Below are 27,094 nucleotides of genomic sequence, written 5' to 3'. Positions count from 1 at the left end.
ATCAATGTACAGGTGATAGTGGATGCCCAATACCTCATATGGCACGTCCGTGCCAAACACCCAGGATCCAGCCATGACAGCTTCATATACCGTCAAAGCAACATCCCAACAGAATTTGAACAGAACGTGTATGGGGACACCTGGCTGGCTGGTGAGTGACATGGGTGTCAGGTATGACTGTCCCCCCCCCATGATGCAGACATCACGAGGGGCACATGCACGACTAACATCCTCCTGGCTTTTCCCTTCCAGGTGACGCGGCATATGCACTGGGACCCCATCTCATGACTCCATTCCGGAACCCCCAAACCCCAGGAGAGAGAAGATACAATTAAGCACACGCACATACCCGTGGAGTGGTGGAACGCACATTTGGCCTCCTGAAGTCCCGTTTCCGATGCCTGGATAAGTCTGGGGGTACCCTGTTGTATTCCCAAAACTTCTTGTGCCAGATCATCGGGGCATGTTGCATTCTGCACAACTTTGCCGTGAGAAGGGGCCTGCAGATTGAGCTACGCGATGACCTGACCCCCGGACCACATAACCCCCCCTGCCAGAGGCTACCCCGTCTGCTGAGGGAAGAGCAGTCAGGAGATGCCTCGTGGAACGCTTCTTTTCATGTTAAACACACACATTAAACATGGCACAATGAGAATGCATGCATGCACAACACTGTAGTCCCTAGCACATACACCCCACATCCACATTGAATTGGATTAGACCGAAGTACCCCCCATGATACTAAGGAGCAGCAATGCCGCGCCAAGGCTCCAATTATGTTGCTGTACATTCATACACCTTTCACACGGGTCGTGGGGATCACTTCTCACCAACGACTGAGGGTCACAAACCTTAATGGCAGGAGTGTCACCCCCCCCCACATTCACACACCATTCACACTGAAGCCTGCACTACTCCCCGTGTGCAGGGATATCAAAGAAAAAAACTCATAACCTGAGTAATAACGTAGGAAAAAAACTCATAACCAGAGGATAAAATTAATAGGAAAAATAATCAACGGCCCTGTCGTGGGCTCCTTCTTGTCCCTAGGCTCCTGGGGCACAGTTGCCTGGGGCGAGCCGGGGCTGGGGGGCTGGTGGAGCTGGGGGGGGCTGGTGGAGCTAGGGGGGCTGGTGGTGGAAGTCTCCCACAGTCTCTCCATATCTGCCTGCCTGCCCTCCATTGCCACGGCTAGCCGGTGGAGGTATCTATTGGTTGCAGCCTGCATCTGCAGCCGGCGGGTGGTAGTGCTGCGCTGCTGGCGCCGTGTCAGCCTCCCCTCCTCTCTGACAGCACCTGCCAGGCTCCGGACCTCAGAGACCAGGTCAGATGTGGTGGCCTGCAGGTCCCCCAGACAGGACAGAAGGGCTGCCCCGTTCCCCACAACGTCCTGCAGGCTTTCGTTTATGAGCCGACTCTGCCCAGCCTGCTGCGTAACGGCCTCCTGCACTGCCACAGTGCAGGCAGCCTGGCTCTCGGCAGAGGACGCCAGGCTAGCTGCGACCCGTGTCAGATCCCCCACAAGAGTCCCAATATGGCGGGTCTGTCTGGTTTGGTCCCTTGCCAGATTGACCTCCAACTCCTCAGGGACTCCCCTCTTTTTTTTTAAGCCTTCCTAGGGGCAGGAGCGGCTTGAGGCCGGCTGGAGGGGCTGGCCCTGGAGGGGCTGATGTCCCGTGAGGGGCTGGCCCTGGAGGGGCTGGTGTCCCTAGATGGGGAATCCCTGATAGGGATTGAGAGCCCTGAGGGGGTAACTCTCATGAGGGGGGAGGTTTGCGAGGGGGCAGGAATGGGGGTCTCCACCAACAAATAAATAGTATCCTCCTCTACCACGACCTGCTCCTCCTCCACTTCCTCCAGCACAGAGGTAGGGGCAGTCTCCACCATGGATGTGGTGGGTCGCCCTGCAGCCGATGATGGACCAGCTCCATCCTGCACATCTGTGGATGACACAAAACATTCAGATGTTGGTGGACCCACACACTTGACACTTGTTCCCCCCACACACACACACACATGCAACACACCCGAAAAAAGATAAAACACACTTACCTGTCCTCAAGGGCTGATCCCCAGAATCGAAGCCCTCCAGGCCCTCCACCGTGTCAGCCTCCCCTCCTCTCTGACAGCACCTGCCAGGCTCCGGACCTCAGAGACCAGGTCAGATGTGGTGGCCTGCAGGTCCCCCAGACAGGACAGAAAGGCTGCCCCGTTCCCCACAACGTCCTGCAGACTTTCGTTTATGAGCCGACTCTGCCCAGCCTGCTGCGTAACGGCCTCCTGCACTGCCACAGTGCAGGCAGCCTGGCTCTCGGCAGAGGACGCCAGGCTAGCTGCGACCCGTGTCAGATCCCCCGCAAGAGTCCCAATATGGCGGGTCTGTCTGGTTTGGTCCCTTGCCAGATTGACCTCCAACTCCTCAGGGACTCCCCTCGTTTTTTTTAAGCCATCCTAGGGGCAGGAGCGGCTTGAGGCCGGCTGGAGGGGCTGGCCCTGGAGGGGCTGATGTCCCGTGAGGAGCTGGCCCTGGAGGGGCTGGTGTCCCTAGATGGGGAATCCCTGATAGGGATTGAGAGCCCTGAGGGGGTAACTATCATGAGGGGGAGGTTTGGGAGGGGGCAGGAATGGGGGTCTCCACCAACAAATAAATAGTATCCTCCTCTACCACGACCTGCTCCTCCTCCACTTCCTCCAGCACAGAGGTAGGGGCAGTCTCCACCATGGATGTGGTGGGTCGCCCTGCAGCCGATGATGGACCAGCTCCATCCTACACATCTGTGGATGACACAAAACATTCAGATGTTGGTGGACCCACACACTTGACACTTGTTCCCTCCCCCCCCACACACACACATGCAACACACCCGAAAAAAGATAAAACACACTTACCTGTCCTCAAGGGCTGATCCCCAGAATCGAAGCCCTCCAGGCCCTCCACCAGCTCCCTATCCAGGAACCTGGCCACGACAAGGTCCTCCGGTGTCAGGGTGATCCTGGTGGCTGGTCCTCCACCTGTTCCACTTGCGTGTTTTTTCCTGGCCACCAATTTCTCTTTCACCAGTCTCCGCAGGTCATTGATCTTCTTGCGGATGTGCTTGGCTCCCTCTCCGCCACCCCCAAAGCATTGACCTGGGTTGTGATTTCCGCATAAATTCTGGCTTTATCAGCCTTTCCAGTGTGGCCACTCTGTGGCCCATAGAGGCGGGCCCCATGTTGGGAGAGCCCGTCGATTATTACAGCCCTCTCCTCTGGGCTGAAATTGGTCATCCGCCCACCTGAGGAATCTTCAGCAGCCATAATTGCCCCAGCACACAATAGCAAACGACCTAGCAGGAAGAAAACATGCTTGGGTACATTTGCACCTGTAGGGCGGAAGTCTGGGCTTATTTATGGCCTGGGCGTAGGCAGTGGGCCGGCGTAGCTCAGGGGTCACGCCAGGGCGCAGTTCTGAGCATGTGCAGATTGGGGCATTTACCCCCTGGAGGTCACTGCGCATGCGCGGTCTAAGATGCGCCCCAGCGTGACCCCTGCGCCACGGTCGGCACTTCATTTGCATAGGGTGACTCCCATTTGGATTTACTCCGCCTTACGCCGTCTAAAATCCGCCCCGCTGGGGCATCTAGCACAGAAAAAGTTTCATGAATTCTCTACCTGCCTCTCCGCGCTGGTCCGGCGTAGTGTAAAAAAGATGCGCTACGCCGGTCCAAAGATGCGCCATTGTACATGAATCTGGCCCATTGTCTACAAAATAGGGATATATTTATGCCATTTTTATGTTTTACTAGTAATGGCGGTGATCTGAGATTTTTATCGTGACAGTGACTTGCGTCAGACACATCGGACACTTTTGACACTATTTTGCGACCATTGTCATTTATACAGCGATCAGTGCTATAAAAATGCACTGATTTCTAGACATGTGCACACTGAAATATTTAATTTCGGAATCTCAATTTCATCCGAAAAGCACATTGATTTAGTTACTCCCGAAATTTGTTTTTATTCTGTTTCGTTAAAAATGAATTAATCCGAAAATCCGAATTAATTAAAGCGGAGCTCCACCCTAAAGTGGAACTTCCGCTGATCAGATTCCTCCCCCTCATCCGGTGCCACATTTGGCACCTTTCAGGGGGAGGGGGTGCAGATACCTGTATAAGACGGGTATCTGCACCCACTCCTGGCATAGACTCTGCGGGGACCTGAGGGTAGTGCGTCAGTTCCCGATTGCTCGTCTTCTGCTGCCGACGTCGCTGTACTCCAGGACAGGTAAGTGTCTAATTATTAAAAGTCAGCAGCTGCAGTATTTGTCGCTGCTTGCTTTTAAAAAAAAATGTTTACGTCGGAGCTCCGCTTTAAGGTCCAATCTGTCATTGAAGGCTTATGGTATCTGTCGAATGTTCTAAGAAGATTCAACGAAGAAGCTAAACTGTACGATGCCGCGGTCGTACATTTCCGGTCGAATGTTCCGCCTACAAGCTATAGTAGAATTCTAATGTTGTATGACACTAGTAATAATTATATTTATAAATTATTATTACTAGTTAACCAACATTAGAATTCTTCTATAGCCTATGGGCGGAGCATTTGACCGGAAATGTACGATAGCGGCGTCGTACAGTTTAGCTGCTTCATCGAATCTTCTTAGAACTTTCGACAGACACCATAAGCCTTCAATGATAGATTAACAACTGTTTATATAACCTATTAAGTTTATTGTTCCAGCTCTACCCTCACTACTTTTTCTAAGAGCATCCGAAGTATACAGATCCGACAAAAGTCTTCATTGGAACCCTCCGAAGAAATGGGACTATTCCTTTTTCTCTGAGGCCCTGTACACACGACAGAGTTTCTCGGCAGAATTCACCGAGAAACTCGGTCAAAACCCGGATTCTGCCGAGAAACTCTGTCGTCTGTACAGTTTTGGCTCGATGGAGCCGCCGAGGAGCTCGACGAGAAAATAGAGAACATGTTCTCTATTTTCTCGTTGTTCTATGGGAGAAGGCGGCCCGCCGAGCTCCTCGGCGGCTTCATCCCAGAACTCGACGAGGAACTCGACGTGCTTGGCACGTCAAGTTCCTCGGCCATGTGTACGGGGCCTCACAGGCATAATTCTTATATCAGGATTGACTTTTTCTTAGTGGACAAATGGACACTATCTAACATTATTGATTCGGCTATAGCTACGATAACGTGGTTGGACCACGCCCCATTCTCGATAACCACAGATGCAATGTCTACCCAACCACGCACCAGGATATGGAGAGCCAATTACTCAATTTTCCACTCTCCTTAACACTCTGCCTCTGTTCAAAAGAAACTTGAATAATTCTTCAATCTAAACAAAGGAACAACTTCTACTGACACTATATTGTGGAACGCTCATAAAGCGTTTGTGAGAGGAATTGTTATTAAAGTGCTAGGGAGAGAAAGAGGAAATCACAGCGTCTAGACACACTCACTTCCACTATAAAAAATTTGGAAGACCAAAACCAAACCAATCCTGATCCAAAACTCAAGGATAAATTAGTAATCCTCAGACAAGAATTAAGGACTCTGCTTTTAGAATCCTATGAAAAATCTCAAAAATATTTCAAAGCTAAACACTACTCTACCGGCAACAAAGCAGGGAAAGCTATGGCCCTTAGGCCCCATACACACCATAGAATCCATCCGCAGATAAATCCCAGCAAATGGGTTTCAGCGGATAGATCCTATGGTGTGTACACGCCAGCGGATCTTTATCCGCGGATATATCTCCCCTGGGATGGATTCCAGCAGATCGGATATTCGCTGACATGCAGAACAAATCCATCTGCTGGAATCCATCCCAACGGATGGATCCGCTGGTCTGTACAGACTCACCGAATCCATCCGTCCGAAGGGATCCCCCGCATGCGTCGCAATGATTCAACGCATGCGTGGAATTCCTTATATGACAGCGTCGCGCACGTCACCGCGTCATAATCGCGGCGACGGCGCGACACGTCATCGCCAGAGGATTTCGGCGCGGATTTCAATGCGATGGTGAGTACACGCCATCGCATAGAAATCTGCTGAAATCCTCGAGAGGATTTATCCGCGGAAAAGGTCCGCTGGACCGTATCCGCGGATAAATACTCCCGTGTGTATGGGGCCTTAGAATTAAAGGACACCACCTTAAAACCAAAGTCACTCACCTATACCAGCCTACCTCCAAACAAAAATGTATAGATCCTCAAGCTATAGCAGACACGTTTAGCCACTACTACAATTTTCTATACAACCTACAGGATGACCCTTCTATCCCCCAGCCATCAGAAGAAGACTTTAGTCTCCTTCCTTAGTGAAATTTAATCTTCCCAAGTTATCAACCGATCATTTATCTAAACTAAATGCTCCATGCACTCAGATGGAAATTCTAGAGACTATCGCAAAGCTACCAGCCAACAAATCCCTGGGACCGGATGGTCTCCCGGGAGAGTATTACAAACAATTTCGAATGACACTAGCACCCTTTTTAACACAAATGTGTAATGACGCTGCCTCATCCTCTTCTCTCCCGCAAGAAATGTTAAAAGCATTGTTAATTACTCTGCAGAAGCCAGGTAAGAAACCTACCTCACCACAAAACTTCAGGCCTATTTTGCTTCTTAATATTGACGCTAAAATGTACGCCAAATTAATTCCAACCAGGCTAGTTGACATAATGCCCTCTCTAATCCACCCGGGCCCATCTGGCTTCACGAAAGGGAGACAAACAGTCGAATGTTCCGCCTACAAGCTATAGTAGAATTCTAATGTTGTATGACTAGTAATAATTATATTTATTAATTATTATTACTAACATTAGAATTTTTCTATAGCCTATGGGCCGAGCATTTGACCGGAAATATATGATTGTGGCGTCTTACAGTTTAGCTGCTCAGTCTCAGAATCTTCTTAGAACTATCAACAGACACCATAAGCCTTCAATGACAGATTTGACGTTTGTATGTTTTTCGATGCTTTGTCAAATCTTCATCGTTCATGTTGAATTGTCAAGTTAGGTCTAGCTATTTTACTGCTCCTCCACTTTGGTTACAATCAGCCAATAACATTCATCATCATCATCATTATTTTTATTTTACTTCCCCCACCCAATTCCAGCAGCGATCTTTTCTCTCTATAATGTTGAATCTTTTCTCTCTATAATGTCAAATCTTTTCACTCTATAATGTCAAATCTTTTCTCTCTATGTAGAATAATCTTGGACTAATAGAGTTAAGGTTAGGCACATTCGACCAACCAAAGCGGAAATTAAGCATTTGTTAATGTCGGATCTTTCGGTTTTCATATTCTGTGTGTTTGTGTTCATTTGTTAAAACGATAACAAAAATACCTGAAATTCGGACGAAAACGAATGCACATGTCTAGTAGCGCCTGGCTATTTTCAGAGCCAGTGCTATTTGGGAATTTAGGGGAAGTTCAGAGATGTAGTTGGCTCTGAACCTGTTTAATTGTTTAAATTTGGGGCCTCTGCTCCAGCATTGGCTGTGTTGTCTGTGCATACTGTCGTTGCTTGGGAAGTGAGTTCCACCCCAGGCTGAAAGGGGCAGCAGTAGGGTCAAGTGCGGTTGGATATTTCTCCCTGGCTGCCAATCAGAGAGGGTGGCTGCCTCGCTGTGCATGCTGGGGAGGGGTATTTAACTGGCAGACACCATTGGTATTGGGTCTCTCCCTCATGTGGCGCTCACCATCTGGGTAGCCATCCCACCACACCCCCACGAATGGTCCTCCTGTCCAGGGTGTGCATGTGTCGCAGTGTTCCTGGTTCCAGGACCACGTTGGCTCAGAGCAATTGATCTGCTGTGTGGGCCCAGTAGTCGACTGGGTCCCCAATTTGAAAGTGGCCCTGAGCTGTCCTTCCAATTGGAGGAAGCTGACTGATGAGGAGCCTGTTCAAAGGTTATCAAGCACAAGGCTGGTGTTTCAGGAGAGGCCTATCCATTCATCGGAGGACACTTTGGTTCTGAAAAGCTGGACGTTGGTCACCTGTCAGTTGCTGATTTAATTAGAGCAAAGTGGAAGGAGATCCGGGTATCTTGCGACAACGAACTGTTGAAGTATACTAAACATGAGAGTTTCTAACTTAGTTTTCCCTAAATGAATAACCGGTATGTCAATCAGTAGCCTACGGTTGCATTATGAGACTTCATTGTTATTTTTGCTGTTACAGTAAAACCTTGGTTTGAGAGTAACTTGGTTTGAGAGCGTTTTGCAAGACAAGCAAAATGTTTTAATACGTTTTGCCTTGATATACAAGCGATGTCTTGATGTAAGAGTAGAGTCACGTCACAACTGAGTATAAAAAAGAAGAGAGGAGCCTCTAAGTGTAGCAATATGGTTACATTTAATTAAGGTACAAAATTTAGCAACTTATTGCTACTCTTAGAGGCGCCTCTCTACTCTTTTATACCCTGTAAAAATAATGCTTTGATATACAAGTGCTTTGGATTACAAGCATGTTTCTGGAACGAATTATGCTCGCAAATCAAGATTTTACTGTATGTTGTTTTTTGTTAAACAATAAAACATTTAAATGATAAAATCACTGATCGCCGTCATTACTAGTAAAAAATAAATAATAATTTCATAAACATATCCCATCCTTTGTAGACGCGATAACTTTTGCGCAAACCAATTAATATACACGTATTGGGATTTTTTTTTACCAAAAATATGCTTACAAAAATATGATTACATATTAAATACTAAATATAAATATATATAAATACTATTATTAAATAATATTAATACTAAATTGATTAAGAAATTTGTTTTTTTTTTTTTATGTTTTTTTATTGGATGTGTTTTATAACAAAAAGTCAAAAATATTGCATTTTTTTTCTCAAAATTGTCACTCTTTTTTTGTTTATAGTGAAAAAAATAAAAACCACAGAGGTGATCAAATACCACCAAAAGAAAGCTCTATTTGTGGAGAAAAAAAGTTTTATTTGGGTACAGCATCACACGACCGCGCAAAAGTTAGTTAAATTAACACACTGCTGTATCTCAAAAAATGGCCTGGTCATTAAGGGGCTGAAGCGATTAAGGATGGATTTTCTACAAGGGACTTTTTGGGGAGATTTTAATTTAATTTTTTATACAGAGGACATGTCAAACATTTAGGTATGTTTATTTCTATGTTACATTTTTTTTGTGAGTGAGGCTACCCTTTAATCATTTATGTGGGGTGTGTGGTGGTATATGGGGGACTCCCTTATTTTTAAATGGGGTTTCCAGATTTGAAAAAGCTCTCCTGCCTCAGACACCACAACCACTGGAACCAAGGTTGTGGGGAGACTCCCTTGTCCACATAAAAAAAATGGCAGCAAATGACATTTCATTGCTAGCTTAAAAAACAAAAAAAAAACAGCATCCTGGAACTCTTCAAAGGCACCCAAAATAAATAAAAAACTTGATACATATTTAAGGAAAACCTTTGGATTGGTCTGTGTGCTGTTTTTTTTTTTTTAAGAAGCTAGTAAAATATTATTTGAAATACATTTTTATTTTTTTTATAAATATTAGTGCTTAAAGTGGTGTTCCGCCTGGGGAAAAAAATAAATAAAAGTCAGCAGCTACAAAGACTGCAGCTGTTGACTTTTAATATATGGACACTTATCTGTCCAGGAAGCCCGCGATGTCGGCACCACAGCTGGTTTTCGGGTTGGGTGCTGCCACCTCCCTTCCATCGTAAGGTAAACTGGCAGTGAAGCCAGTACAGCTGTACAGTAGTTGGGCTTTAACTAAACCTTACTAGATGGTGGGGACAAAACACTGATTGATTCAAGAACATTATTGCAGTACAAAGTGAAGATAGAAAGAACAAAAAATGAATTACATTGAGAAGAACGGTTTCTCTTCTTCGCTTTGGATTTTCCGGTTTCCTCCCGAGGAGTGGTCCCGGTATGAGTCACAAGGGAGATTTTTTGGCCGTTGACACACCCACTTTTCTTGATTCTGCCGATCATAATATTCACAGACGTCCTGCCCAGGTAGATCGAAATTGCACTCGACCACTTCACGAATTCCATTTTTCTCAAAGTAGCCTTTAAAGAACACCTGTAAGCCAAAACTAAGCACATTCAGTTCTAACAAAGTGTTAACCACTTGCCACCCAAGCCCATTCTGACATTATTCTTCTACATGTAAAAATCTTTTTTTTTTCTAGAAAATTATTCATAACCCCCAAACATTATATATATATATATATATATATATATATATATATATATATATATTAGCAGAGGCCCTAGGGAATACAATTGTGGTTGTTGCAATTTTTTGTGTCACATGGTATTTGCGCAGCATTTTTTCAAATATTAATGTTTTAGAAAGAAAAAAAACACTTTTCATGAATTAAGAAAAAAATAACACAATCCCCCCCCCCCCCCCCATTGTTTTGTATAATGTGAAAAATGGTGTTACGCCGAGTAAATAGATACCCAACATGGCGCTAAACTTCTGTACTTAAAAATCTCCATAGGCTACGCTTTAAAATGTTTTACAGGTTACATGTATACATGCTATATGTATATATGTGTGTATGACTGTGTGTCCCTAGCGTGTCATGATCCTACGGGGTAAAAATGACCGCACCAGCCAAGCAGATACTGGCTGGAAAAAGCGTCCAGAGGCGGTTCAGTTCGCATGCGTTGCGCTATACAAGTCATTCATTCATTCATTCATTCATTCACATGTTTAGGGCTACAGAGAAAGGCTAGTGCTAGAAAAATCACTCTCGCTCGAACGATCGTGGCGATACCTCACACGTGTGGTTTGAATGCCGTTTACATATGCAGGCGTGACCTACGTATGCGTTTGCTTCTGCATGCAAACATGAGGGGACGGGGCGCTTTATTTATTTATTTTTATTTTATATTTGTTTTGTTTTTGTTTTTTTAATTTTCCTTTTTTTTTTTATCACTTTTATTTCTATTACAAGGAATGTAAACATCCCTTGTAATAGGAATATGGCATGACAGGTCCTCTTTACAGAGAGATCTGCATAGCTCCCAACTGTCTCTGATTTGGAACAATGTCCCTCTTTCCTCCTCAATTTTCCCTCATTTTGGTCTGATCTATAGAGTGGTAAATAAAAAGCACTTTTTATCTTTCAAAAAGTGTCTCCCAGTGCTAAACCTTTCATCTCATTAATAAATTGCTATATCTGTAAATTTCAAAAGCTAATATAAAGGAATAGTAGCAACAAAAAAAAAAAAAACACTTGTGGGTTTTAATTATTTATTTGGGAGGTTAATTCACCTTAAATGGGGTGTGGCATGGGGTGTGTCCTATGCCTACATACTTTTGCTGATAGATGTCCCTTGTTCCCATCTCAAAAAGTTGGGAGGCATGGATCTTGGGTCTGTAAGTCCCCAGATCTCTCCTCTATGATGGAAAGCCTAAAATAAAATAAAAACCAGCAAAAAAAAAGGGCAGTGTTTACATCTCCGAGCAGTGGCGTCTGGTGCTCAATTTTTTTTGGGGGGAGCGCAAACAAACTAAAAAAAAAGACATCAAGCGCAGCCACTGAGCCCATCAAGCACAGCCACTGTACCCATAAATTGTCGCCACTGTACCATCAAACGCAGCTACTGTATATGTAGCGCCCCCTTACTTTCAGTATGGGCACTACGCTAAAGTTAGTGGGGAATGGGAGAGTTACCTTGCCTGCCATTCACAATTTGTTTACATTTTGGGACTTCTGTCATTCCAGAAATGTCCACTGGGTCAGTCTGTGGTCCAGGGATGCAATGCGATCCCTGGCCAGCAGTTGGCGCCAGAGGGGTTCTGGCGGAGTAAGTTTCTCCAGCAGCCAATCAGAGGAGCTTTTTCCCTCACAGAGGCGTGCTGGAGAGGAGTATATCTGTGACAGGTGTCATGTGTTCTAAAATCTTCGCAGGGTCCCCGTTCCAGGTGCGGCATCCACCTTCAGGGTGCGCGCATCCATTGGCCCCGCTGGCGAGGCCCTCCTGGCCGAAATTGCAGACTACTTGGAACCTCATCCGGAGGTACAAGGGGACCCCAGTGACTTGCTGGGTTCCCGGTTCTATTGAAAGGATCCCAGGCTGGGTGTCGTACGATTGGGGGAGTCGGTTTGAGGAGAACCCGGAGGCAGGTCCTCCAACAGAGCCTGAACAAACCAATTGGGGATCTGGTGACTAGAGTGCTGACAGGTATGTTTGCTGTCAATTGGTGACCAATGCAGAGTGACACTTCGGCTGCCAGGCTTGTGGAAAAAAGGGTCTGTCCGGGGGCACTTTACCCACTCAGTTGGAGTGGCGACGTGTTACAAATTGGTACTATACAGAGCAGTACTGACTGCTCCATTTAATATCCAGGCCTGATACTGCAAAGTTCTCCCTCTCTCTTTCTTCATCAACCTTGTTCTTCCTATTGATGTTGATGTTGGCTGGAAAATAAAGCATTGGAAAAAACCTTTATTCACTGTCTGGACCTTCGCTCACTGTTTTGTTCTACAACTGCACCCCTGGGCCATATCAAGGTAACTCAATATGCTGATCCCAAAAACAAATCAGCGGCTCCTGCGGGGGTAGCGCTACACATACATCAATTGCTGTCAGTGTGATCATCAATTGCCACCACTGTGCCCATCAATTGCTGCCAGTGTGCCCCATCAATTGCCACCACTGTGCCCATCAATTTCTGCCAGTGTGCCCAAAAATTGCTGCCAGTGTGCCCCATCAATTGCTGCCAGTGTGCCCCATCAATTGCCGCCAGTGTGCCCCATCAATTGCCGCCAGTGTGCCCCATCAATTGCCGCTACTGTGGCCGATCAAATGCTGCCAGTGTGCCCCCCGCCCAGCACTTATCTGTCTCGGTGCTGTCCTCCACGATCCGAGTCCTCAATGTCTTCTCCCATCCTCTTCCCGTCCTCTGCTATGATTGGATGCCTGATAGGCATCCAATCACAGCGCCTGTCGCTTCAGCCAATCAGGTGACGGGTAACCAGATCGAAGCACCAGGTTGGCAGAGAGGCGGGTCAGTGTTAGGAAAGTGATTTACTTGCTTCCCTAACACAGCACTGTGTAAACAGCGAACACACAGCATTGCACCCGCTGTTTGGAAGCAATTTGGAAGCCTATTAGAGCCTAAAGCTCTAATCAGGACGCCTATTAGAGCCAATAGCTCTAATAAGGCGCTTCCAGAAAAACACCCCTGCCGCTGAAATTCAGATGCCCAGTGCCCGAAAATGGTCTGGATCCCTGAATAGGGGGCGGCAGAGGGGGCGACAATAGATAGATTCATGCGATGCATAAATCTATCTATTGGTGATAGAGCGGTGCAGGAGAGAGGGGCGGCGCTCCTGTGCCCTTTGTGGAAGCACCGCCAATGTCTCAGAGGGTCAAAGAGATGGCTGTGATGGATGTCCCCCCTCCCGCCACCTGTAAAAGCAAAAAAGCTGCTATGATGGCTTTTACATTGCAGGGAATCACCTTATGGAAAAAAAGATACCTGAATGATGCCTGTAGCTGCAGAAATGATCGTCCAGATATGGACACTTCAAGTCCCCAAAGTCATATGGCTTCAACCCGGGGGAAGTGGTTAAAGCAGAGTTCCACCAATATAAAAGTCAGCAGCTACAAAAAGTGTAGAAGTGTAGCTGCTGACTTCTATTACTCGGGGACTCACCCCCCCCCCAACCAAACACTCCGGTCAGTGCTCTCAAGCATTGGCTGAGAACACATATCTGGAGCCAGTCAGCTGGTTTTCCAGCATGCTTGTCCCATTGTCAGACCTCCTGACATAGACACGGGCTGAATGTCGGGCATTTTTTATTGAACCGTCCAATGTCTCCTGACTAGATTTCTTCCATAGACTTTAACAGGGTGTTCCGCGGCTTTTCAAATTTGCAGCGAACACCCCAAATTGTTCGTTGTTCGCCGAACAGGCAATGTTCGAGTCGAACATGAGTTCGACTTGAACTCGAAGCTCATCCCTACTCCTGACATTCAGTTTGTATAGCTCCCAACTGTCCCTGATTTTGAGTAGACATGTGCAATTCGTTTAGTTTCTAATTCGTTTTTTAACGAAAATTCGGAAATTCATTAATTCCGAATTTTCGTATTAACACATTTTTTTATTTCCGAATTTTCGGACTTCCGAAAATTTCGAATTTCCGAATATCCGAATTTTCGGATTTCCAAAAATTCAAATTTTCGTATTTTCGTAATTCTGACATTTTCGTAATTCCGAAATTTTCTTATTTCCGAATTTTTGGACTTCCGAATTTTTTCATTTCCGAATTTTTTCATTTCCGAATTTTCGGAAATTCGGTAATACGAAAATTTTACGTTTGTTTTATTTTCAAATTTTAAAATTTTCGAATTTTAAAATGTTTTGTTTTTCGAATTTACGAATTTTAGATTTTTTTATTTTTCGAATTTACAAATTTTCGAAATTTCGAATTTACAAATTTTCGAAATTTCGAATTTTTCAATTTTCGAAATTTCGAATTTTTCATTTTCAAAATTTCACATTTTCGAATTTCGATATTTCGAATTTTCGAAATTTCGATATTTTGAATTTTCGAAATTTCAATATTTCGAATTTTCGAAATTTCGATATTTCGATTTTTCGAAATTTCGATATTTCGAATTTTCGAATTTTTCGAATTTACGATTTTTTCACTTTCGAATTTTCGAAAATGAAATAAAATTTTTTAAAATTCTAAAATTAAAAAAGCGAAAATTCTAAAATTAAAAAAATCGACATTTCTAAATTTCAAAAATCTAAAGTTCGAAAATCTAAAATTCAAAAATGGGAATTTTTTTTCCGGAAATTTCGTTTTTTGTTTTTTTTTGTTTTTTGCTTCTTCGGAAATCAGTATTCCAAAAATAAAAAAACAGACAAATTTTTATTTTATTTTTCCCGAATTTACGAATTTCCGAAAAAATTTAAAAAACGAATGAAACAAAAACGATTTTTTTTTTTGAATTTCCCGAATTTCCGAAAAAAAAAAAAAAAAATAACAAACGAAAAATACTTTTGGCAGTGCACATGTCTAATTTTGAGGGACTGTCTCTGATTTGGAACAATGTCCCTCTGCCCCTTTTTCTCCCCCATTTGTCCCTCATTTTGGTCTGATCTATATAGTTGTATATTAAATGCACTTTTTACCTTTCAAAAGTGTTTCCTAGCGCTAAACTTTTCATCCAATTTTTAAATTGCTGGATTTGTACATTTTAAAAGCCATCATAAAGGAATAGTAGTGGTAAAAAAAGCCCTTGTGGATTTAATGAACTTTTTTTGGTTAATTCTCTTTTAAGGGGGTGTGGCAGGGGGCGTATCCTATGCCTACATACGTTTGTTAGTAGGTGTCCCTCAGGTATGGGCATAAGACTTTTTGCTTATTTAAACTCTCTTTACAACCATCTTCTCTTTTTCCTGTTGCTAAGGCAGGTTAAAGCGAGTAAAGAAGATTAGACAGGTCCACATGGTCGAAAACCAAACATTAAGAAGTCTATTTTAAATCTGATGAATCAGGTTAAGTGCAATAAGGCGGAATTTGATACCCATTTATTTGAACCATCTGGTCTACAATAGACCTCCTGATGTTTGTTGAGTAACTACATGGATCTGCGTTCTTTACTTGAAGGGCATGGGTAAGCTCTATTAAGTGTAGCACCCTCCTACATAGGTTTTAGTTTAGGTACATTTAATTACTGCCTCACTGTACTAAGTTGAGCTGCATGTGATTGTTTTAGTCTGTTCTGTGTTTCATTGTCTGAAGGGTTCTGGAAGAAAGTGACCCTGAAGAGTCAAATCAGCAGCTGAATATTTATGCAGCCCTAGCCAATCGCCAGAGAGAGGTGCCCAGATGGTGTCTGGGAGGGAGCATAGATATTCTGAGACTTAGACAGAGGGGTTCTTGTCCTGGAAGTGAAGATCCCAGCCTTGAGGTCTGCTGCCCTTCCGGGCAGACCTACCATGTGTCTGCTGTTTATTGTCTTTCTGCTGGGTTGTCCTGTTCTGCTAAAAGTTTGCTGGAGCTGACTGAGAGGTTTTCTTTTTGAGATCTGGTCTAGAGAAATATGGAAAGGGCGTCTGGAGGATATTAGAAGAAGACACTCAATTATCCAAGGACATTAGAGATCCCAGTGACTGTGTGCTGCTACTATCCTTCTTGTACTAGAGTCAGCGTTGCTCAAAGAGGACATTGTCTACCGCAGGGTGTCAAACTCAAATTCATTGGGGGCCGCATCAGCAGTATGGTTGCCCTCAAAGGGCCGGTTGTATCTGTAGGACTATGTATCTACTCTTTATTATGATTGCATTACGTACAGAGTGGAGGGGTCAGGATTGTGGTACATAGAGAGTGCAGGGGTCAGGAATGCGGAATGTAGAGAGTGCTGGGGTCAGGATTGGGCTACGTACATAGTGCAGGGGTCAGGAATGCGGTATGTAGAGAGAGCAGGGTCAGGATTGCGCTACGTACAGAGTGGAGGGGACAGGATTGCGCTATGTACAGAGTGGAGGGGTCAGGAATGTGGTACGTAAAAAGTGCAGGGACAGGATTACGCTACGTAGAGAGTGGAGGGGTCAGGATTGCACTACGTAGAGAGTGGAGGGGTCAGGAATGCGGTACGAAGAGAGTGGAAGGGTCAGGAATGCGGTACATAGAGAGTGCAGAGGTCAGGAATGCGGTACGTAAAAAGTGCAGGGTCAGGATTACGCTAAGTAGAGATTGGTGGGGTCAGGATTGCACTACGTAGAGAGTGGAGGGGTCAGAATTGCAGTACGTAGAGAGTACAGGGGTCAGGAATGCGGTACGTAGAGAGTGCAGGGTCAGGATTGCGCTACGTAGAGAGTGGAGTTGTCAGTATTGTGCTACGTACAGAGTGCAGGGGTCAGGATTGCCCTACGTAGAGAGTGCAGGGGTTTAGGAATGCGGTACGTAGAGAGTACAGGGTCAGGATTGCGCTATGAAGAGCATTGAGGGGTCAGGATTGCACTACATAGAGAGTGCAGGGGTCAGGAATGCAGTACGTAGAGAGTGCAAGGTCAGGATTGCGCTACGTACAGCGTAGAGGGGTCAGGATTGCACTAAGTAGAGAGTGGAGGGGTCAGGATTGCACTAGGTAGAGAGTACAGGTGTCAGGAATGCAGTACGTAGAGAGTGCAGGGGTCAGGAAAGCGGTACATAGGGAGTGCAGGGTCAGGATTTCTCTACGTAGAGAGTGGAGGGATCAGGATTGCGCTACATACAGAGTGCAGGGGTCAGGATTGCCCTACGTAGAGAGTGCAGGAGTCAGGATTGCGCTTCGTACAGAGTGGAGGGGTCAGGCGTGTACTATGCAGTGTGCAACATCACATTTCCACCCCTTCTCCTGGGTTCTGACCTCTGCACCCATCAATCTCCTCCCATCCCCCACCTCTGCACACATCTGCCTCCACAGTGCCCCCCAAGTGCTTAAAAAACCCGCCCTCAGGATGCAGCCCGCTGGATGTAAAAAAAACAGAGCTGTCGGTAATCTCTGCCACTAAGCTGGGCTGACCGCGCATGCGTTCAGCTCGCAGAAAAGTCGGCGTCGCTGGAGGGACTGAGGAGACAAGAGAGCGGAGTCGAGGGTGGAGGCGGAGACAGAGCGGAGGCAGAGACAGAGCGGAGGCAGAGGCAGAGAAAGAGCGGAGGCAGAGACAGAGCGGAGGCAAAGCTGAGCCGGGGTGGGGAGAGAGCGGAGGCAGGGGTGGAGGCAGAGACAGAGCAGAGGCGGGGGTAGAGGCGGAGACAGAGTGGCGGCGGAGGTGGAGGCAGGGGTGGAGGCGGAGAAAGAGCGGAGGGGGAGATGTTTAGTCTTGCTCTCATGGAGACCGGACGCAAATGCGCTAATACAAAGCCGCGGCCGCTCGTGGGACTGAGGAGGAGGTGGTGAGAAAAAGAGGTAGCAGCCGGAGGCTACTGTGCGGGCCACATGACAAGGGCTGGCGGGCCGGATTTGGCCCGCGGGCCTTGTGTTGCCACCTGTGATCTAGATCAAACCTTGATCTAGGTATTGTTTTTTTTTTCTATTATTATTGTTTTATTTATTTTTTTTACACACGCTGCTTTTTTTCTCTGCAGGGAGAGAGAGAGATACATACTAAGTATGCCTCTCCTCCAGAAAGAAAACATGGAGAGTGGGCTACACAGTGACTGATCACTGTGATAGCCAATCAGTGGCTATCACAGAGATCAGGTGACCGGAAATTGTGAGTTCCAGGTTAAGATTGCTAGTACAGGGTTCCCGCTGAGACCCCGGTCTCCGTGGTAGGAGCATGGGCGCTCCCAGCACAAAGAGAGATATACACAAATATGCGGCCCCACAGAAAAAGCCGCATATTTACCTACGATGTGAAGGGATTAAGCAAACCATGTTACTTTTACAATTTTCCGAGCAATTATATTACCTTGTCTGGTCGAGTATCCCTCTGCTGATGTAAAATTGCAATAAGTTCACTGGAATGCATGAGTCTAACAGAGATCATAGTTTCTCCAGACCACTGAAGAATAAACCTTGCTGTATAGGAACCATTATTATGGTCTGTAACAGAGCCGCTCACTCCAGCTTTCAGACTCAAAGAGTGAAGCTTCACATGAAAATAATCTCCACCATAGTTCTTTGTCCGTCCTTTGTGGTCCTTAGCAATAATTAGAACCTCCAGTGATTCACCAATCATATAAGTAGCCCGAGGATTGATTATAAAGTATTCAGAAGTCTTTGGGTAGGTGGAAAATTCCAGGGATACGTTGGTTGGAGCCAGGGGCCATTCAATCATCTTCAGAAGATTGGTGAGTTCTTCACTTTGCGGGCCGATTACTGGAGATGTTGGTGGAGATGTTGGTGTAGATGTTGTTTCCAATGCAGCTGGATGACTGTCCACTATGGAAGAGCCTCTCCATAAAATTTGGATAATAAACTGGAAAGAAATATTGATAAAATAGTTTATAATACTTGAAACAAATTGTCCAAAAACGAAAAGTACAGGTTTACTGGACTTAAAGCAGAGCTCCAACATCAATTTTTTTTTAAACAATACGTAAGTTTATATATTTGAAATGTAACACTTACATCTTTTTTTCCAAAATATCCCCCGATGTCCGGTTTCGTATATAAAAAACAAAGCTATATAATTTCTTCCTGCCCGTTTTTCATCTTGCCCGTGGGCATGTGAAGCCAACAAGCAGACAGTTTCAGGATGTGGTGATGCTGAGCTACCAGCATGCACCGCTCCCGTTCCTGCGCATGCGCATTATGTACGGCGCACAGCCGTAAACCTCCGACGTTGCCATCACAACGGGCGTCGGCGTCGGAAGTGCCTGCACCGTTGTGATGGCAACGAAGATAAACAAAGCTTGCAAGAATTAGCGCCGGCCATCCGCACTGACTCCTGGGAATAAAGACACGTAGCTCCCAGGAGACAGTGCGCCGGATATAACGACCATACCTGCGGGTGCCAGAGACAGGAAACGCCATAGGCACAGCCGTCATGTGATCAGGAGGGCCATTCATAGAGCCCTCCTGGCGATCAGAGATGCGCCTTGTCCGGGTGACACGAGCATATCAGGATTGCGCCAATGCGCTGACACACGCGTGCGCTATCCCCCTCCTTCTGAGGGACATTCCTGAACATCCACTCAGAAGGAGGAAGCACCCACCCAGCCGTACATGTGCAGTGGCCGGGTGGGAAGTAGTTAAGCTTAGTGAAAACATGCTTCTGAATCACCACTGCATTCTGTGTGTACTGCGGGGTCCCAGACTGTTTAGTATCAGTGTCTCCTGCTTTACAACACTGTCTTCTTATAAACAAATGGAAAAAGAAGAGGCTCAATGGTGTAATATCGTTTGTATAAAAATTTGTCTAAGAAAAAAGCCCTTAAATGGGGTACTCACATGATAAAGGTGCGTCAGTTCACTGCTCTGTATGAGGCATTAAAAACTCTGGGGATGTGTGTGCGATCGGATGTTCCTCCTCTGTAGGCAGACCTGCTGCCTTCTCCACCATCCTGTCCCCTCCCCTACGCACATTTGATAGAGGGATAGAGGCAGTGCTTTAAGTGGGCTGGAACGCGGCGGTACTCAGTACTGCCACTTCCAAAAATGGCCCTGGAGAGTACCAGCACCTCTCCGTGCGCCCAGTACGTGGGTTTCCGGTACCGGAACGCAGTGGAGAGCTAGCTACAGCATTGTAGTCAGGGGCGTCTCCAGGGTGGGGCCTGAGCGGGCCATGTCCCCCCCAATTTTACTGTGTGCCCCCCCAGGTAATGTTGTCTGTTTGTATTGCAGACAGACCGCGAAACAATAGCCGCCGCGGCTGTCCGCGATCCGTCTGCGGCGCTGAATGACGGAATCATGGCTGTTATTGTCATGTGACGTCGCCACAGTGCCGCTAATTATCATGGGAGTTGTAGTCTCCGCGGCCGTGCGGGCGGCGTCGGCTACGTGCTTGAGTCAAGCTCAGCCTGCTCCCGGGGGGTGGAGACGAGTCAGTCAGTTACTGTGAGAGCAGCGGAGCCAGGCCGCGTGCTAGACCAGACCTCCCATTTGCCCGCCGACTTCAGTGCCTGCTGCCACAAGGTAGGTCAGGAAAAAACGTAATTTGATGGCAATTGGAAATACCATTTTATTGGTGGTGATGGACAATTTTCATTTCTGTTAGCTCCCTCCCTCCATGTTACCTCCATGAGAGCTCATTATATATATATATATATATATATATATATATATCAGTATTGGGGGGGGGGGGAGCACCGGCGCCTAATAGAGTACCGGCACCTCTTTTGGCCCACTTAAAGCACTGGATAGAGGGATAACGTATCTTCATCAGGGGGATATCCCCCTGATGAAGATACGTTATCCCAGTATCGAGGAGACAGCATCGTAAAGCAGGAGACACCGATCCTAAACAGTTTGGGACCCCGCAGCACACTCAGAATCCAGTGGTGATTCAGAAGCGTGTTTTGACTAAGCTTAAACGCAGGGTCACATGCTCTAAGGTGGCTATTACCTAAGGGTGGGGAGCACCTGTGTGTGGAATCACAGCACTGTTTGAATTGCACCGATGGATCTATAGATCTGTCATCAAAGAAAGACGTTTCATGTGATTTTGGGCTGTGCTGCTTCATGCGATTAAGGCAGCACAGTGGATTTGGTACTTAAACACTCTATTGAATGTCACTTCATATATATTTTTTCACTTTGTTCATTATGCTTTATATGGATTAAGCCTGATTACTTATTAGCCACGGCATATATTTGAGTTTGTTAATTTATTTATTTCACATTAGTATCTCGGTGGGATACACAGGTAGTTAGCACGGCACATATTATATATTTTATTGTCGTAGCTGTACGTCGGTCCCTTTAAGCGGGATAGCACAGCGGGGGTGCCGATTCTCATGACCGGCGGTCGCCATGTGCGATCGCGAGCACGAGAGGTAGAACAGGGACGTGTGTGTGTGTGTGTAAATACACACATCCCAGTTCTGTAAGGAGAGGAAAGAGAGATTGTGAGTTCCTACAAGCTGTAAACAAACGATCTGTCATCTCCTATAGTCAGCCCCCCCCAGTTAGAACACACACTAGGGAACACATTTAACCCCTTGATCACCCCCTAGTGTTAACCCCTTCCCTGCCAGCGACATTTATACAGTAATCAGTGCATTTATATAGCACCGATCGCTGAATAAATGTGAATGGTCCCAAAAATGTGTCAAGAGTATCCGATATGTCCGCCATAATGCCGCAGTCTCGATAAAAATTAGCAGTTGCTGCTATTTCTAGTAAAAAAAAATGACACAAATCTATCCCCTATTTTGTAGACGCTATAACCAATCAATATACGTTTTGCGATTTTTATTACCAAAAATATGAAGAAGAATACATAATCGGCCTAAACTGAGAAAAAAATGTGACTGGCAGGGAAGGGGTTAAATGTGTAGCCTAATGAATGTTCTAAGTGTAGGGGGAGGGGGTGACTGGGGGAGGTGACCGATCTATGTCCCTATGTACAAGGGACACAGCATCGGTCTCCTGTCTCCCTGACAGGACGTGGATCTGTGTGTTACACACACAGATCCACGTTCTTGTCTGTGAAACCGCCGATCGCAGGTGCCTGGCGGACATTGCGGTCGCCAGGCATGCACATCAGGATCTCAGTGATGCGGCGGGCACGCGCGCGCCCCCCAGTGGCTGGAGGCCGCATATAGATGGCCTCCCGGCAATTGGGATCCACATTGCGGCCGTACAAAGTCGTACGGCCGGCAGGAAGTGGTTAAAAAAAGGGGCTATTTATTACAGAAAAACAGTACAAAATATTGTGTTTTTTTTCAAAACTGTCAATTTTTGTTTATAGCGCAAAAAAAAACAACACAGAGGTGATCAAATACCATCAAAAGAAAGCTCTATTTGTGGGGGGAAAAGGACGTCAATTTTGTTTGGGTGCAACTTCGCATGACTGCGCAATTGTCAGTTAAATCGACGCAGTGCCGAATCGCAAAAAATGGCCCGGTTATTGGGCAGCCAAATCTTCCGGGGCTGAAGTGGTTAAAACAACAAGGGCAGAGGATTTAGTAGATGGAAATATGAAAGAAAAGTTCTGCTTTAAAGCGAAGCTCCACCATAAAGTGGAACTTCTGCTCATCGGAACCCTCCCCCTCTCCGGTGTCACATTTGCACCCTCTTCCGGGAGTCCTCACTGCAGGGATTCGGCGGGTAGTGCATCATTTCCCGCCCCTGCCTGTTGTGTTCGGCTCCCAGAACACAACGGGGACCAGTGAGGACGGCACTGCGAGACTCCCGCATGCGCCGTAGGGAATCGGGCAGTGAAGCCGGATCGCTTCACTTCCTGATTCCTTCCTTGAGGATGGCGGTGGGGGCAGCAAAGTGACGACAGCGCTTGACTCCAGGACAGGTAAGTGTCCTAATATTAGTCAGCAGCTGCAGTATTTGTAGCTGCCGGCTTTTAATATTTTTTTTTCGGCAGAGATCCGCTTTGAGGTTGGCGGACCTTTTAACACTGAAACCGGAGATCAAGAAATCAATTCTATTTGATGATGTATGGTAAATTTTAGACCTACCCCTATGAAGCCGGCGGTGCCCAGTACACCGAGAAAGACGCCACGGTTCCTCATATTCTTCGAGGGAGGTTTAGAAGTGTTATCTGTCCATATCAGATTGCGTCCTGTTGATGTTGTTATAAAGCAGAGAATACAAAGGAGTAAAAATCTGATCAGCATTCCCAGGTGCGTGTCAGAACAATCAATTTTCAGTGCAGTAAATAATGCAAGCATAAGCCCCCCATTGACAATTGGAATGGGGGCTAAAGCCTTGTACACACGATCGTATAATCCATGGGAATTTTGTGATGACACGATCGAAAAATCTGACCGTTTGTACGCTATATTGGACAATTCTTGTCGGATTTTCTGCAGACAAATGTGGGATAGCATGCTTTAAAATTGTCCGCCAACAATTGTGTGTTGTCGGATTATCCGATCATGTGTACACAAGTCCGTCACACAAAAGTCCAAAGTACAAACACGCATTCTCAGAAGCAATGCTCACCATAACACAACATTAGCAGAAGGTGCTCAAAGGGTGGCGCTAAAGAGCTGAAAAACCACGTAGTACGTAACTACGTTTGTGTTTGTTGGCTGATAATTGTGTGTCGCTAGTAAGACCTCATCCGGAATATGCAGTTCAGTTTTGGGCCCCAGTTCTCAAAACGATACCGGGGGAACTGGAGAAAGTGCAGAGAAGGGCAACCAAACTGATAAGAGGCATGGAGGAGCTCAGCTGTGAGGAAAGATTAGAGGAACTGAATGTATTCACTCTTGAGAAGAGGAGAATAAGGGGGGATATGATCAACATGTACAGATATATAAGGGGTCCGTATAGTGAACTTGGTGTTGAGTTATTCCCTTTACGGTCAACACTGAGGACAAGGGGGCGCTCTTTACGTCTAGAGGAAAAGAGATTTCATCTCCAAATACGGAAAGGTTTCTTCACAGTAAGAGCTGTGAAAATGTGGAACAGACTCCCTCCAGAGGTGGTTCTGGCCAGCTCAGTAGATTGCTTTAAGAAAGGTCTGGATACATTCCTAAATGTACATAATATAACCGAGTACTAATATTTGTAGGTAAAGTTGATCCGGGGAAAATCCGATTGCCTCTCAGGGGATCAGGAAGGAATTTTTTCCCCTGCTGTAGCAAATTGGATCATGCTCTGCTGGGGTTTTTTGCCTTCCTCTGGATCAACTGTGGGTATGGAGTTGGGTGTATGGGATTGTATTGTGTTTTTTATTTTGTTTTTTTTTATTTTTTGTGGTTGAAATGGATGGACTTGTGTCTTTTTTCAACCTGACTAACTATGTAACTATGTAGCTTGTATGCAAGTTTTTGGCCAACGCCCTTCGGACAAAAGTCCTACGCTTTGTCCGTGGAAAATCCGATCGTGTGTATGAGGCTTTAGCAACAATAGATCTCCCAACAGCCGGCATCAGAGGACCTCTTCTTTCACAGCATCAGAGGACCTCTTCCTCCACAGTAGATCGCCCAGCGGCGATCGGGTCCGCGAGTCCCGCAGCCAAGGTCACAGAGCTTTGGACCGGGTCGCGGGTGCGCGACGTGGGTGTGTGCCCGCGACCCACGGCTGGGCACAATAACGTTCCTGTACGTGATTGTATAATGCCCAGCCGGATTTACCCTGGATCAACTTTACCTACAAATATTAGTACTCGGTTATATTATGTACATTTAGGAAAGTATCCAGGCCTTTCTTAAAGCAATCTACTGAGCTGGCCAGAACCACCTCTGGAGGGAGTCTGTTCCACATTTTCACAGCTCTTACTGTGAAGAAACCTTTCCATATTTGGAGATGAAATCTCTTTTCCTCTAGACGCAAAGAGCGCCCCCTTGTGCCATTCTGACGACGTATATCGGCGTTAAGCGGTCCTTAAGTGGTTAAGCCTCGTACACACGATCCGACTTTTGTCTTATGGGTGTGTTCCTGGACCTTGTCTTGCCTACTAAAGGCACACAATTGTCAGCCAACAAACACAAACATAGTGACGTACTACAAGGAATTTCAGCTCTTGGGCGCCACCCTTTGGGCCCCTTGTGCTAATTTCGTGTTTGATGAGCATTGATTCCGAGCATGCGTGTTTGTACTTTCGACTTTTGTGTGACGGACTTGCGTACCGACCATACAGACCGGTGTCCGGCGAAAATTTACTAGCCTGTCATCCAACATTTGTTGGCCGAAAGCTGGACAATAATTGTCAGATGGAGCGTACTAATGGTCAGATTTTAGGACAACAGTCTTTCATCAGACAATCCCCTGCCAACAATTGGATCGTGTGTACGAGGCCTTAGTCCGTAGGGTTCAATATTGAGTTGGCCCACCCTTTGCAGCTATAACAGCTTCAACTCTTCTGGGAAGGCCGTCCACAAGGTTTAGGAGTGTGTCTATGGGAAGGTTTGACCATTCTTCCAGAAGAGCATTTGTGAGGTCAGGCATTGATGTTGGATGAGAAGGCCTGGCTCCCAGTCTCCGCTCTAATTCATCCCAATGGTGTTCTATCGGGTTGAGCTGAGACCAGTCAAGTTCTTCCACCCCAAACTTGCTCATCCATGTCTCTATGGACCTTGCTTTGTGCCCTGTTCCCAATCATTTGGTGGAAGGGGGATTATGGTGTGGGGTTGTTTTTCAGGGGTTGGGATTGGCCCCTTAGTTCCAGTGAAGGGAACTCTTAAGGCGTCAGAATACCAAGACATTTTGGACAATTTTATGTTCCCAACTTTGTGGGAACAGTTTTGGGATGGCCTCTTCCTGTTCGAAAGAAATCCAGTTGGCCGCACTCCAACGATAATATATTAGTAAAAATCCATACAGCAAAAGATAAAATAGATCGCTAACATGTTTCACACCATAACTACTGGTGCTTACTCATAGCTAAAAAGCAAGCACTAGTAGTTATGGTGTGAAACATGTTAGCGATCTATTTTTCTCTTTTGCTGTATGGATTTTTACTAATAAGGATATTATCGTTGGAGTGCGGCCAACTGGATTCAATGTTTCTTTGTATGCCACTTGCATACTGAGCCAGCACTGGCACCTGATGGAGGAGGAGATTTTGTGGCTCAGACACCTGGAGCAGGTTTTTCCTGTTTGCCCTTCCTGTTCCAACGTGGCTGCGCATCAGTGCTCAAAGCAAGGTCCATAAAAGATAAATAAAAAAAAAATTATAATAATAATATGAGAGAGTTTGGGGCGGAGGAACTTGACTGGCCTGCACAGAGTCCTGACCTCAACCTGATGGAACACCTTTGGGATGAGTTAGAGTGTAGTCTAAAAATCAAGATTACTCGTCCAACATCAGTGCCTGACTTCACAAATGCTCTTCTGGAAGAATGGCCAAACATTCCCATAGGCACACTCCTAAACAGTGGCCGTGCGTCCATAGAGGGCTCAGGAGCGCCACCCCCTCTCGCTCTTGCACCGCCACTGAATACAATACACATATTCATGCATTGCATGAATCTATGTATCGTCGCTGCCACCCACTATTCAGATGGTCGCCCCCCTGGTGAGCGCCGGCCATCTGAATAACGGCAGCTGGTTAGCTTTGGAAGTGCCTATCAGAGCCAGCGGCTCTGATAGGCTTTCTGATTACAGCCTGAGGGCTATAATCGGCTTCCAAATAGTTAACCAGGGGGGTGCATTCCCTGGCTAACACTGACAGGCATCTCAGCCAATCAGGTTCACCGGTTCTGGTTACCGGTAACCTGATTGGCTGAAGCGTCATCGAGGGCGGGAGAAGACTTCGAGGGATGGTGGAAGGAGGATGGCTGACCCCAGAAAAGTAAGTGCCGGTGTACCGGGAGGGGGCAATCTGACAGCATGTTACAGGGCACAGTGGCGACAATTGATGGCACAGTGGCTGCGTTTGATGGCATGGCACAGTGGCTGCGTTTGATGGCACAGTGGTGACAATTGATGGGCACAGTGGTGACAATTGATGGCACAGTGGTAACAATTGATGGCACAGTGGTAACAATTGATGGCAC

The 27,094-nt window shown here is 46.1% G+C and overlaps 1 protein-coding gene across 3 annotated transcripts in view; it reads right to left on the bottom strand.

Annotated features, from left to right (window-relative positions):
* Positions 1 to 27,094, bottom strand: part of LOC120933624 (NXPE family member 3-like) — a 54,716-nt gene that overhangs the window by 21,381 nt on the left and 6,241 nt on the right. For 2 of the 3 annotated variants that reach the window (XM_040346933.1, XM_040346931.1), the window contains exons 2-3: positions 18,436 to 18,945; positions 9,863 to 10,083 (exon numbers count right to left, since the gene is read on the bottom strand). In XM_040346933.1, the coding sequence (XP_040202867.1) occupies positions 9,863 to 10,083; positions 18,436 to 18,945 (731 nt within the window). Of the gene's footprint in view, positions 1 to 9,862; positions 10,084 to 18,435; positions 18,946 to 23,104; positions 23,209 to 27,094 lie in introns of all 3 variants that reach the window. The other variant, XM_040346932.1, reaches the window with a different exon arrangement.

The sequence above is a fragment of the Rana temporaria genome, chromosome 3 (genome assembly GCF_905171775.1).
Source record: "Rana temporaria chromosome 3, aRanTem1.1, whole genome shotgun sequence".
NCBI lineage: Eukaryota > Metazoa > Chordata > Amphibia > Anura > Ranidae > Rana > Rana temporaria.
Note: the sequence above shows the minus strand (reverse complement) of the source record. Positions and strands in the feature narration are given on the sequence as shown.